Source organism: Macrobrachium rosenbergii, chromosome 50 (assembly GCF_040412425.1).
Source record: "Macrobrachium rosenbergii isolate ZJJX-2024 chromosome 50, ASM4041242v1, whole genome shotgun sequence".
In the NCBI taxonomy this organism is placed as follows: Eukaryota; Metazoa; Arthropoda; class Malacostraca; order Decapoda; family Palaemonidae; genus Macrobrachium; species Macrobrachium rosenbergii.
Genome location: NC_089790.1, coordinates 189,322 through 203,987, shown reverse-complemented (window position 1 = coordinate 203,987; position 14,666 = coordinate 189,322). Strand labels below are relative to the sequence as shown.

The window sequence follows — 14,666 nt, the reverse complement described above, 5'->3', positions numbered from 1 at the left end:
GAGAGAGAGAGAGAATGTAGCCTGCTTGAAATGAAAAAGAAAAGGTAAAATGGGTGCGAAAAGTTTTAAAAGAATTTAATTATCACATGGCTGGAGACTTCAACGCGTTGGCGCAGCGCCTTACCCGTGCTTGGAGGTTTTGAAAATCCTGCATTCCTTTATCCTCGTACCTTAGACTTGTATTGCTCAGGTAATAGTAAATGTTATCAACAAAATCTTTGTTTTTCATGAATGCAACTGTCAATAGCAACATGCTGAATTTTCAGGAACATGTTGCCTATTATCAACCCTGTGAAAAGTATGAGTTCGGAGTCTCATTTATCTATTATTTATTTGCTGCAGCGAGATCCCCCCTCTCCTCTCTCTCTCTCTCTCTCTCTCTCTCTCTCTCTCTCTCTCTCATTAAATGAATTCTCGCTGAAGTTGGTTATGGGAATTCCATTGCCATTTCATTCATGCCTTCGTTTTATGAATATGCAAATGTCCCCTGCTGCATAAGTTTTCGGCGGCGGCTGCACAATATACAGGTTTTGCCGTTTATTTTCATGTTTCAATTAATATATCATATTTTCTGTATTGGGTTCCCAGCGCGAGTCTGAATTTGATGTGAATTCATCACGTGCATATTTTTCATTAACCGGGTTATTACTTTCATGGTTTATGATAGCCACGGTCAAGCACCGGGACGATAGCCCAGGCAGGAAGGTTACGTGGCTATTACTCACTTATTACAGTAATTTTGACTTCAATTCGACGTATACACCCTCTTGTCGTTTTTAAATTCTCCATTTTTGTGGTTTGTTATTTCGAAAGTAGACTTACATGTAAACTCTTCAGTCGGGCATTTTAATCTACAGTTTTTATAATACATTGCTCTACACATTGACGAGATAGCAAGAGCTAGTGTAAGTTTAGAACAATACTGTGTAAATAATTTTTTTGTGATATTGCGTTATAAAAAAACAGAAAACAAACAAATTTCACGGATGGGTCGTTTTCTTCTTCAGAACATCCTTAAAATGAAAAGTTAGGTTTTTTATGCCTCAAATAGAGTGGCACCCGTCACGTGTTTTCTCCGAATCTTGAAAGAATGCATCTGGTTGGTTTGAATGTAATTATTTCCATATTAATTATATCTTTAGACAGTGAAATAATTTTCTCTCTCTCTCTCTCTCTCTCTCTCTCTCTCTCTCTCTCTCTCTCTCTCTCTCTCTCTCTCTCTCTCTCTCTCGGAAAACTTCTCATTCTTAAACTGAAGGAAATCTCGCATTCCTTCCTCTTGGCCAGTCAGGCCGACTTCCTTTTCATTTTTGAGATTGAGGTATAGCGTCTACTAGTTTCAGTTTTTTAATTAATTTTGGAAAACGTCCTCTCCTGTCGTTAGCGCTTTTATATGTAGATTAAAAGAAATGAACTAAATTGAACCCAATTGTTTTGATCCTGCGAATTTATAAACCCGATTCAACCCTCGTCACCTCTTGAAACAGCATTTCTGGCGGATACAGTGATTATTGGTGTCGATCTTGGCCATTGTTTCTCCTGAAAACGCATTATTACTTTTATATATAATTTTGTTTTAGTTCTCCCGAATTTTCTCTGTCTTCCCCGTTATTTTCATTATTTTTTCTACCTTTATATTTGTGGTCACTTATTACCTACGCAGTTTTCGTGCCCTTTTCTTATGTTATTGCAATCTGCAACTTCGAACGTTTGGACACATGTTAACAGTTGCTTCAGGTCAATAAAGAAAATAGTTTTACCTTATAACATAAGGTTTGGAACTGAAAACCTTTGGCAGAAATCTAACCCAACCGAAATTGACCTCAGTGTCCACTTTGCGGTTTATGTTGACGCAACATCGTATACATTTTGGTCTACAAGACAGCGGGAAAGTTGGATAAATATACGATGTGGTCATGGACGGTAAATGCAACTCTCTTTTTGCTTCTTGCATATACATATTACAACTCTCTGTACAACCAATTTATGTCGCTCAGTGATACAGCGGATAGAATTAGAATCTAACCACCTTTTTCGAGTTGCAATTGCAAGAACTTCAGTCGCTTATTCGCGTGTCCGGTTTGGCACATTGCCTGTTAACTTGTGTTTTGGTCGGAAGGTGACTTGTTGGCTGCGCAGTTTTGGTCGTCTAGTTCTAGTTCCTGAATGTAGGAAAAGATGTCACCTAGGTGGTTTCCAGTGTCTGGGGCTGCTAATCTAATGTGAATGATGAAACGTAGTTCTTCGTAATTTCAAAGAAATAATCTGGTGAAATAATTGGGGTCTTCAGAAATTGGTTTCCTTTGATGAACGGAAACAATCTTGGATGGATAATCACTGCCATATTTTTTCGTCAGTCTTAAATGGTCAATGAAATTAGGAAGCGCACTCCGTTAGGTGTAGAAATGTTAATGGAAATTACAGATGTGAGGAAGTGCCTTTGAACTGACGCACATTAAAAGTTGCTAGTTGAAACCCTCTTCCTCTCTCTCTCTCTCCCTCTCTCTCTCTCTCTCTCTCTCTCTCTCTCTCTCTCTCTTACTCACTTTTGTGTTGTGCAAGTCTCCCTGAGGTGTGTGTGTGTGGGGGGGGGGGACCCCTCTGCCTTAGTGTATTACCAAGGGCCGGAGGCTGCTAATAGATGGGCTTTGTTTTCCTATTGTCGACGTAGGAAGAAGAAATTAAATGATTGGTAGGGGGTTTTATAGTTTTTTTTTTTTATTGTTGTCTTGCCATTCCAGTTTTATTTCTGTTATGCCCAATTTGGATGTGGCGACGGCGCACCTTGATAAATTCTGAGGTGGAAAGGGATTTACCAGTGGAGTCGGAGAGTAAGATAGAGTTTAAGATAACATAGTAGATGAGCTTAGAAGCATGTTTATACTCTGCGGTTTTTTCCTTTTACCAAACGTGGCGCAAGATATAAAAGGCTTGCAGCTGTATTTTTTTATATATTTATTTTACAGTTTCGTTGTGTATCTTTTTATTTTTTGCGTTTGCTGTTTTATTTTATATTTAACTACAATGCTAAAAATATTCACATATACACCATTTACGTGTGAAAGTTAATTTAGTTAATTACATTTGAATATTTATGTACATTATTGATATTTATTTCATAAGATACTGTACTGTTTTGACAAAACATTTCTTTAATTTTCTTACCACTTCTTATATTAGATTTATTGTTATTATTAAGAAAAATAAGGCTTTTCAACAATTGCTAACACCTCGGAAATTTGGATAGCACCTTATTGCACTGATAAGCACGATCCTTAAGCTGTTAAAAATTGATTGTTCTGAGATAAGATACATGATGTATATGAATTGTGCCACCATTCGTTAAAATACTCAAAAGTTAATTTTTCTCCAAATGTTTTCATTTGCAAATAAAAATAAAAAGAAATTCAAGTTGATTATTTGCTTAAAATCGCTAACTCATTCAAGTGCACTTCTGTCACAAAGATAACATTTGAGTCCTTGGCCATATTTCTGTCACGTATATCAATTAAAGGTTTATCTGTTAGGCTTCAAGAATTACAATACCTTTTCACAGGTGCTCGTAGATAATCTCCCTATCTTTGATGTATTTAGTTGAACAAAAATGCTTCCCAGTTCTCAGTTGCGAAGAGGGCATTTGTTTATGTTCCAATATGATACAGATTTTCAATGCTTCAGTACAGGCATTTATTTGCCATAAGTGGGAAATCAGGTGTTCCAATATTTCCTCGTGAAATCTAGAATGAAATCTCCGAGTAAGAAGTAGTGTATCGATCTATCTCTCGTTTATTCAGTTCCGTCGGGAATATATTAATTCTCGCATGAAAAGGTATTCGTATGATACCAGACCCTGAGGTGTCTAGCGCGCTACAGAGGTTTTCAGGAGGTTTCAATGCTCGTTGTACCGGGAACCGAGCTCCCCCGAGGAAGCAAGATAAATAATTATTGTGACCGGTGGTTCCTGGAAAATCGTCGGCTGTCCTTTCTTGGAACGAATATTGATGAGCGGGCGGGTATTTCCAGACTGTTGTTGTGTTTAATGATGCTCGTTGTGCAATAGCATGCTTAGTTAGCCACCTTCGATACCTTTATACTAAATTATCATCAGTCAGTGTGGATATTTTTATAAGTATATTCAATAATAATGCAAAGTTATTTTTCTTTAGGTCAATAGGAAGTTGGATAAATTCCGTGTCAGTTCAACCAATTTTTTTTTTCGATCTGCCAGATGAGGAAACGTTGATTATAGCATTGATCATTCCTCTTTTTATTCATGTTAAGAGTAAGATCGTACCATATGCACACGTAAGCGTTTCTTGGCTTCATTGTTTAGCGGAAATAGACGGGATTGGAGTTTGGGTTTCCCATTGTACATCACAGGAATCCGGGTTTGATTTTGGGGATGCGCCCATTGGTCCTCATTCGGTCCCCAGGTAGTCCCCTTTTGTTTATCGGTCATTTATAATTTTTTTTTTTTTAACCAATCTTATGTCATAACTGTGTTTAAATAAACATTCTTTAATTTCTACTTGAAAGTGTCCGAATGTTCACACATCCTTTGAGCTCTTCGGCGAAAAGACTTTTTTTTGTATTACCAAAAATATGTCTCCTCACAAAATAATTTGCTGGGAGCCATTTTCATGCCCCGTAGATCAACTCTTGAGAATTATTGGTGTTATTTGGTGACGGAGCAGAAAAATCAGTTGGGGGAAATATTTATCGGCTTCGCAGCCTGCCGAGGAGCGGGAGAATAAAAGCTTGGTTGAGAGCTATTCTTCTCTTCCTAGAATCGCAGGTAATCGCTACCCGGGACTCGCTACTTGTCGTGTAATGAACGGAGATGCGAGACGTATTGAGCGAGGATTCTTGTTTCGTCATCTCATCCCCTTTTCGTTGTGACGTCAGTAAGGTTAATTTTCACCCTCTCTCTCTCTCTCTCTCTCTCTCTCTCTCTCTCTCTCTCTCTCTCTCTCTCTCTCGTGAGCTGTAACATCTGAGATCGGCTAGTTATCATATATAATATATAAATATTTTGATTAAAGTGAGCGTACTTTAATGGAATCGGCATTTATTTATTTCAAAATTGTACAGAATCAGTAGTATACTCTTGAATTTATTGTGCATGAGTTTGCTAAGTTACGGTGGGAAATTCATGGCCGCATTGTACCGAAGTCCTTATATTTATTTCTCTGTAAAACGTACAATTTACACCATTTGTCATGGCCGGTAACCTTGAAATAATCGCAAGGTCACGATACAAGACGTCTCTCTCTCTCTCTCTCTCTCTCTCTCTCTCTCTCTCTCTCTCTCTCTCTCTCTCTCTCTCTCTCTCTCTTAAGGATTATAATCTTACTGCTGTTGAGAGAGAGAGAGAGAGAGAGAGAGAGAGAGAGAGAGAGAGAGAAAGAGCTGTGGGACAATTCTTTAGGTGACAAGTTTTTTAAAACACGTGACTAGAAACAGGTTAAAGGAGTATTCTTGGTTATATAATTGTCAGTTCTGGACAGTAGCAATGATAATATTTTTGTCACTTTTTCCTTATGTGGTTCAGGTAGTACGTTTCTTATAGTAAATAACCATTTTTGTAAATACCGTTATGTAAATAGGTTCTTATAGATGGAAAAATTATTTGGTAAACCTGACTTATGTAAATAGCTTCTTATAGATGGAATAATCATTTGGTAAACCTGACTTATGTAAATAGCTTCATATAGATGGAAAAATCATTTGGTAAACCTGACTTATGTAAATAGCTTCTTGTAGATGGAAAAATTATTTGGTAAACCTGACTTATGTAAATAGCTTCTTATAGATGGAACAATCATTTGGTAAACCCGACTTATGTGAAAAGCTTCATATAGATGGAAAAATCATTTGGTAAACCTGACTACAGGGTTTCAGTCGGATAAAATTTTTTAGAAATATGACTACATAATCGGTTTGAAAACATTTGGTTAACCTGACTATATGATTTCAGTTACAAAAAAAAGTTATTGATAAGCCTGATTACATGATTTCAATCACAAAAAAATTTATTGGTGTACAGTCACATAAAACCAATTATTTAAAATTGTACCCACAAGATTTCAATTATATGAAAAACTATTGGTCAACTTGATTACGGGACCACAAAATATTCTAAAATACTGGCAATAACGTGGTAGTAATTATCTGAACCTCGGGATTCTTACTCTATAAATGTCGTGTGAAATCTATAGTTAACAAATTTAGTGTTTTTTATTTAAAGCGATGCCATCACGTAACTTTACATGCATTATAAAGCCACTTAAATGGAAGTGCTTCACGTCATTCAATCGAAGCTCATGTCACGTTGCCATCAACGTGCAACTCGAAAGCAGTGAAATCCAAGGTGGAAATTGTGGCGTCCAATATGTTTGTACCGGGATGCCCCTTACATGGACATACACTGCTCTAGGCTGTGATTTTAGACCGTGCTCGATCCACGCCGTTTGTTACTGCTTTGCCAGTGCTCCGTGACCTATTTGTTGTTTTATATTTTTGTGCCTTATACTTATATGCGAGTATTGTATGGGATTTTAGACTTGGTAAACATTTGATTATATAGATAGATAGATAGATCTCCCCAATGCAGATTGAAGAAACCCCGGCTCGACCTTCGGGACTGTACATGAATTCCCAGGTTCGGGACCTTGCTTTTGCCGTTGGAACCTTTTACATCACTAAGTTTTGACAGTATGTGTAATGTGTACTGTATGTGCTTCAGCTCCGTGGTCATCCGCTTGAGAAACGTGTGTTCCATTGTTGTTAATTTGCAAGAAGAGTTGGTCCAGACAGGTGTTTTATTTGGCTGTCTACTGGATTGACTCGGGTAACGATATAGCAATCTTTTTCATTTGTTGAGAGATTATGACCGGAAAGGATACCCGAGTTGCCAGTGTTTGACATTGGTTATGACGCAGCAGGCTCGGTCATGGTCAAGGGCAACTTGTATTAACTTCCCCCCCCTCCTCATCCGCCAATTTAACAACAAACAACCCCACCTTGTCCTCTGCATTTAAGAAGTCTTTTGATTTTTCTGTTTACGATTTCCAGCGTCATGTGTCATTGGCATTACCACCGTTCACTGTCTGGAATCATTACACTAAAGGTTATAATTAGGAAAGTATCTTTTTATTCAGTTTCGTCGTTTTCATTGAAAAATTGTATCGTACACATACTGGAATAAATTAAACACACTGGGAAATTTTAACTGACAATTGCCTTTGCCGCATTTTTCAGTGATAAATCCCCTTGGGTTGAAGTCATTCCCAGGTTACATTGAATTCAGTATGAAACAATATTTATGGCTCAGTATATATGTGTGTATATATATATATATATATATATATATATATATATATATATATATATATATATATATATATATATATATATACATATATACTGTATATATAATGGTTAGTTAGTTTGCCTGTTTTTGCCAAAACAGAAGAAAAATCTTAGAAAATGTGGTAACATTAGAAATTGTGGTAACAAGATAATATTGAGTGTATGTGATAAATTCATTCAGTTTGCATTCATTTTCCCTTTAAACCTTCCTCAAAGTGATGCATCTGTGGTATGTCTTTAAACCAGAATGAAATTTTCTACTATCTTATAAGCAAGAAAATTTCCTCTCTCTCTCTCTCTCTCTCTCTCTTGGTGTCCTCAACGAGGTAATCTTCACCTCAGTGGGCGAAACCATTCATAAGATATTCACCGCTACAGAACTTTGACGTAAAATGTTGCCTCCCAAGCAAACTTTCTGAGCTGAGCTTGAACGTAAAATTATTCTCTCTCTCTCTCTCTCTCTCTCTCTCTCTCTCTCTCTCTCTCTCGACCAATTTCATCTGGGTGGCCTCTCACTGCTTGAGTTTCAGCAAGTTCAGTGAGGGTCGGGAAAAATTCCAAAGTTTAGCAGATTCCGGGGACTTAGCTTTCCCAAAGCAGCTTTTAGTAATTGGAAATGGTCATTGATCCTTGTGTCCCTCTCGCTCTCCCTCCAGCAACTTCTAGCCGCTAGACGGAAGAAAGAAAAGAAATTATTTTCAGTGTTACAAGGTTTTAATTACCAGTGTGTATCAACTTTTAATTTTACGAATTTTTGTTTCGTTTTTTTTTTCATTATTGCTATGTATTTGTTTGTATAGCATTGTTTTATCATCGTTTTTTTATTTTTGGGTTCATATATTTTACTGATATTTGTGTTCAGGCTTGGAAAGCTACAGTAAAAATTCTTAGTAATGGTGATGGTTATTTAAGGTTCATATTTTAAAATATTAAGGAAGAATACAGAATGCAAGTAGCGTGAATTCTTATTTTTACTGTGCAAAGGTCAGTGGGACAGGCACCCTAATTACCATGTCGTGCTTGGACCTGATGGACACAATAAAAAGAAGTTGCTTAACTCATTCAGAGACCGACAGACCATCCATTAAAAGCCCGGTAGGAAGAAGAGTCCTTTTTTCATGAATTATAGTCTTCTGATTTCCAGTGTGTTCCTTAATATCGTGTTTACTTCCTTGTGAACTCTGTTCAGACCCTTGGATAATGTTTCTTTTCTCCTTCTCCTCCCACACAGATAACTTCAGGACGTGCACGACTTCAGAGTTCCGTTGTAATAATAATCGTTGCATCCCCAAGCGGTGGGTTTGTGATTACCAGAAAGACTGCGATGAAGGCGAGGATGAGCAGCAGTCTTGTCGTAAGTGCATTTGATTATCTTTTAATCGTGTCTTGTTGTTTTAAGAGTGTACATTGTGTTGTACTTTTACTTGTATAATTTTTAATTCTATTTGTGGCTTAATTCGGTTGATAGACTTTGTATAGGTATAGGACGCACATTCAGACTCTGTCAGTGTCCATCCATCAAATAATTTAACTAAGCTTATTGTGTGTATTTTGACAGATTTTTACTTATGCTCGTGTAAGACTTAAATGTTTCCCTATGAAAATTTGAGTTTTTTACATTTACTGTAAAAACTGTTTTATGTAGTTTCAAAAAACTACCTTAGAAACTGTTTTATGTACAGTTTCAAAAAAATGTTTATGTAAGCTTTTCAAAAGACATTTCTAGGCAGTTAAGTGTATTTTGAAGAATGTTATTTATAACAGAAATTCATATTGCGCCTTTCAGCGCCTCCGGAGTGCGAGCCGGACCAGTTTGCCTGCGGGGAATACTTATGGAATCATACATATTGTATTCCCACATATCAGCGCTGCGATATGGTCAATGATTGCAGCGACAATTCCGACGAGGAAGGATGTTGTAAGTTGACTGCATTAAGTTTTTTCTTTATTTGTCATGGATGTATTTTAAGTCCATGATTAAAAATGAACTGGCTATTATCAGCCTTATCAATGTTAGTGATCTGGAACTGCTTAATAACACGTCATAATTCTGTTGAATCCCAGATGGTTTTTCTTCATTTGTAAAAAGTGTATATAGTTATCAGATAGGTATATCAGCACAGGCTTCAAATTCTTAGCTCTACCTGTTTGGATGTCATCAGTCCAGTGGGATTCGTACGCTTTCGACAAAGTTGTTCAGATGACAGCTGTCAGGTTTTTATGATTTATATACAATCCTAAAAAGCCGGGCTGTGTTCCACCAGTTTAATTATTGCTATTCTGTGTTCATTTGAAAAAATATTCAGTTTTCTTTTTGTGTTCGCTTTACCTTGAAATTGATTTGTGGATCCGACATGTATTTCGAAGAATATTGCGAATGCACTGTAAATCTAAATATCAAATGTAGTTCAATGTTTCCCCCTTAGAATCTTGCATGCATTTGTTGGAGGATCACAAATAGTTCGTTTTCTATTTTGTAAATTTTTCCTCCAGATTATCGCACTTGTTTAGAAGAGGATCACAAGTGCAGCTCGGGGCTGTGCATCCCCCCCACCCAAAAATGCGACGGATACTTTGACTGTCGGGACGAATCGGACGAGGCTGGGTGCAATATAACGTCCTGCGTCAAAAATAAATTTCGCTGTAGCGATAAATGTATAGAAATGGGTCACAAATGTGATCACAGAGACGACTGTGAGGACAAATCGGATGAAAAAGACTGTGGTAGGTTAATCTCTCTCTCTCTCTCTCTCTCTCTAACACACATAAATTTGACATACATCAGTCAATTTGATATCTGTCTGCAAGTATCCTTTCATGTTAAATATTTTGTTGTTATAGTCTCCCCTTCCCATCATTTTTTATTATAGTTATTTTCTCTCTATTTATTGCACTTTGGACACGTCCTCGTTAATCATTCAGTTGAGTTGTCATGAGGTACATGTGTCATTTTCATCTCCCTCTTTCATTTGCATATTCATTTTCAAATACCTCATTATATATACTGTACTTCATTCTCTTTCGCCCCTGTTCTTAGATGTATGTATGTATAAAGTATATGAACTGGCTGATGTATTCCTGAGACAGTAATTCAGAATGAGAGGATACAAGTTTGTGTATTTGTGATTAATTGTATTACAGTAATCCATTTCAAGCTGACATGAATATGATTAGACGACTGTAATTCAGCTCTATGAATTAAGTTAAATTAAAAATTTATGGTACTGTCTTTTATTTATTCTCAATACCACAGACTGCATAGTTTTCATTGCTTCATAGTTTATCTGGTGGTATCAATCTAACATACTTATTCTTTCCTTTTCAGATTTCCCAGCTTGTCACGAAGATCAGTTTCGATGTGCTAATGCACTGTGTATCCCTCGTCGTTGGCACTGTGATGGTCACAGCGATTGCCCGGATTCTTCAGATGAAGCAAATTGTACAGCCATTGCTTGCCCAGACTCAAAATTTTTGTGTGCGTCAGAAAACCGGTGTATTGAGAAATCAAAATTGTGTGACACTATGAGAGACTGCGAGGATGGCTCAGACGAGAGAACTGCATGTTGTAAGTTCATGTTATTTTTTTACAGTAATTTGAGATGACAGTATAGTTTAAGACAGCTTTCCATTTAGCAGATGTCAGCATTACTGTTGTATCGTGATTTTTCAATTTTGGATGGGGTTAGTTTTAATGAATTGTTCTTCATTTTTAGCTGCAGAACTTTGTCCGAGTTTAGGCTGTGAGTATGCTTGCCGAGCGTCTTTGGGAGGTGGCGAATGTTACTGTCCACCTGGAAAGCAGGTTTCAAACGACACTCGGACGTGTACAGGTAAATGTTTTAATGTACCCATGGCTGGATGAAATATATAGTTCCTCTTTGGATCATTTGTTTAAGCTTAAACATGCATTTTAAATTCTTCTTCGTACTTATTTTTTTTTAGTCTACTCTTTCTAGATAGAACCCACAAATACAGAGTTCAAGATAATTGTGAAATATGTTAATTAAATCTTACCATAGCCTAAGGTCATTGTGAAATATGTTAATTAACTCTATCCATAGCCTAAGGTCATTAATTTGGAACCATTCCCATTTCAGATCGGGATGAATGTCAGGAATGGGGTCACTGCGATCAACATTGTGCCAACACTGATGGGTCCTACAAATGTTTATGTACCATAGGTTTCATGATAAAAAGTGATGACCATAGAAAATGCTCTGCTATAAATGTGTCTAATGAACATAAAATGGCTCTTTACTTCACACATCATGATCAGATTTTAAAGGCAAGTCTTTTAATTAGATTTTCAGTATTTCTGCTCTTTCAGTGATGGCATTTCAGACATTCAATATTTGTACTATAGAGCTTGTCAGATTGTTTTATTTGGTTTGTGTTAACTGATACCCCAAATTGTTTATTTCTGTAGCTAAGCAATGCAGGTGAAGGAGGAGCTAAAGAAGTCATCACCAATGCCACTTCAGCATCAGGGTTGGATTATCACTATAAGAAGGATCTGCTGTACTGGTCAGATGTAGAGACTAGAAAAGTAAGTTGGCCTTTCTTAAGAAATTTCCTTGGTTATGTATTAAACATTTTTAAGAAAATTTTATATATGTTGGCTCTGTTGTTCTTTATATTGTCACTTTAAGAAAACTTACTAGAATTATGTCAAAATTCACTTTCCACATATGTGTGATCAACATTGATATTTTTTGTCAACAGATATACTCCCAGAAATTGAAAATTTTATTTATGTTGGCTCTGTTGTTCTTTATATTGTCACTTTAAGAAAACTTACTAGAATTATGTCAAAATTCACTTTCCACATATGTGTGATCAACATTGATATTTTTTGTCAACAGATATACTCCCAGAAATTCCGTGGGAGAGATAACGTAGCAGAAACAACACTGACTCTGCCAGGCTCACTGACTCCAGGAGCCTTGGCAGTTGATTGGGTTGGAGACAAACTTTACGTTGTTGATATATTAGGTCAAAAAGTAGACGTCTTTGAAATATTAGGTCGTTATCACGCCATTGTTCTGTCCACTAATATAAGTGAGCCTCAAGATATCGGCCTGGACCCAACAAAAGGGTGAGTCACATGAAAGATGAATTTGTATTGGTAAGCGTTTCACATTGCAAGAAAAATCATGGAAACTTCAGTGGCAGCATTCATACAGTTGTGTAAATGGCTACATTTTTTGTTAATGTGAGGTATGATTTCTTTTCAGACTTATGTTTGTCGCTGATACTGACCGTATCATACGTGCTGATATGGATGGAACCAACATCCAAGCTCTTGTTGAGGATGTAATATACAAGGCGTCGGGTATTGCTGTTGATGTCATTGGGAAACGCATCTTTTGGTGTGATTCTTTGCTGGATTACATTGAAACAATCTCATACGATGGAACTGGAAGGACAGCCATCATCAGAGGTTAGATTTTTGAAAATCAGAGGCTGTCTCTCTCTCAGATCAATTTACAACGGGAAACATGGATTTCTTCTTTTATAAATTGTACTATGTTGTACCCAGACTGTAGTAATGTAGTTTCCATTTTTCCTGTTTTTACCTTTAATGTTAAACACTGTAAGTTTGGGTAACGGAAGACTTCAATTTAAGATTGTAATTTTATTTTTAGGGTCCCCAAATGTTCCCGCTCCCAACCGTCTTACATTATTTGAAAGCAACGTGTACTGGACGGATAGTACTCGGCAAGGCGTTCTTCGCATAGACAAGTTTGAAGGGAAGGCATCAATTCACACAGTTTATCGCAATCCCAACAAAACTCAGGATCCTAAGGCCATCAAAGCTGTTCATGCATTGATGCAGCCACCAGGTGAGGAACTTTGAATGAAATATTCATAATTATTTTACTTAGCTTTTGATTTTTTATCTACGTGCCTATTTTATACTACTGTACTAATGCAGCCATGAACATTCAAGTACTTGTGCAGTGAAGAGGTACAGGATCAAGAATCAAAGCTTTCCCTATGCTTCAGTTGTAAAGCTCTGAAGTTTAATTTGAAATCAGAGGTTCATGGTAATATTAAATGTTTCTATCTAAAGCACACTAGTTAAAATTTATCATGATGTTTTTGGACTTTAAAAGAAATTTTAGTTTCAGAATTATTATTGCAGTTAGCAAAACTTACAGAGGTTATATTGTTTAACTATTACAGTGGAGTTACGTACATCACCTAAGCACATCTTGTTTAACTATTACAGTGGAGTTACGTACACCACCTAAGCACAAAAACTATTTGCAGAAGTTAATATGAATTCAGTATATAAATTTTCCAAGCTGATGTGTTTAGCATTTTGGGTAGTTATGAAATATTACAGGTTTCTGAGCTCCTGATAGCTGTGTAAATAAATAGAGGAATTATCCGTATAGTACACATTCTTGACTTGTGTATTTAACAGTTTGGAATTTTTTAGTTTCTTTAGTGTTGATTTTGCTATTATTTCTAATTGAGCCGTCTTAATTAATTTTCAGTTCGTAATCCATGTGGAGTTAGTAATGGAGATTGTGACCACATGTGCATAGTGACGTATGGATCAACTCGTCTTGGCTATCGATGTGCATGTGATATTGGATACAAATTGAACCCAGACCAAAAGAAATGTTCAAGTAAGACATGAAGTGATATTTGGAATTATTGTTATATATAATGTTACTGTTATTACATGAAACTGTACATGTACTATACAAAAATATATATACAGTACCGTATACTGTATTTCATATTGAAACATTTCTGTAGCACTGTTCAAATATTTGCCAACAATTGGAATTTTTGTGGTGATTTTTTAACATTTTTTTTTACATATTTTCAGTGGTGACAGAGTTCTTGATGTACTCTCAACAAAAATTCATCAAGGGTCAAGTTTTAGAACCAGTATCTGAGAATTTCAATGATGCCATTAATCCAATTGTTTCTAAAACTGGAAGATTTGTTGGTCTTGACTTTGATGCACGTAATGACTACATCTACTACTCTGATGTTAGTCTGGATGTTATATACCGTGTAAAAAGGACAGGAACTGGTAAGTGTATTTGTTTTAGTATTGGAATGAAAATTTGTAGTGTGAATTTGTTATCTTGGGCATTTAAAGTAAATTTAGTATCACAAAATATGATTTCTTGACCATTACCTGGTCCTAATCCCTGGTTCTCTCATTTATAAATGTCTGTGCAACACTTCAGGTAATTTGTCATTGCATTGCTCTGACCTACTCTGGCTCTGCTAATCTTCTGTCATCAGTACTGTAATTCAGTTTTATAATT

The 14,666-nt window shown here is 36.4% G+C and overlaps 1 protein-coding gene across 1 annotated transcript in view; it reads left to right on the top strand.

Moving 5' to 3' along the window:
* The window catches only part of mgl (megalin), a 511,712-nt gene that overhangs the window by 442,393 nt on the left and 54,653 nt on the right, over positions 1-14,666 (top strand). Inside the window, exons 2-13 of the mRNA XM_067093356.1 lie at positions 8,603-8,725; positions 9,158-9,289; positions 9,865-10,095; positions 10,697-10,936; positions 11,085-11,201; positions 11,469-11,656; positions 11,798-11,917; positions 12,234-12,466; positions 12,606-12,811; positions 13,017-13,214; positions 13,875-14,009; positions 14,216-14,425. Coding sequence (XP_066949457.1) covers positions 8,603-8,725; positions 9,158-9,289; positions 9,865-10,095; positions 10,697-10,936; positions 11,085-11,201; positions 11,469-11,656; positions 11,798-11,917; positions 12,234-12,466; positions 12,606-12,811; positions 13,017-13,214; positions 13,875-14,009; positions 14,216-14,425 — 2,133 coding nt within the window. The remainder of the gene's footprint in view (positions 1-8,602; positions 8,726-9,157; positions 9,290-9,864; positions 10,096-10,696; positions 10,937-11,084; positions 11,202-11,468; positions 11,657-11,797; positions 11,918-12,233; positions 12,467-12,605; positions 12,812-13,016; positions 13,215-13,874; positions 14,010-14,215; positions 14,426-14,666) is intronic.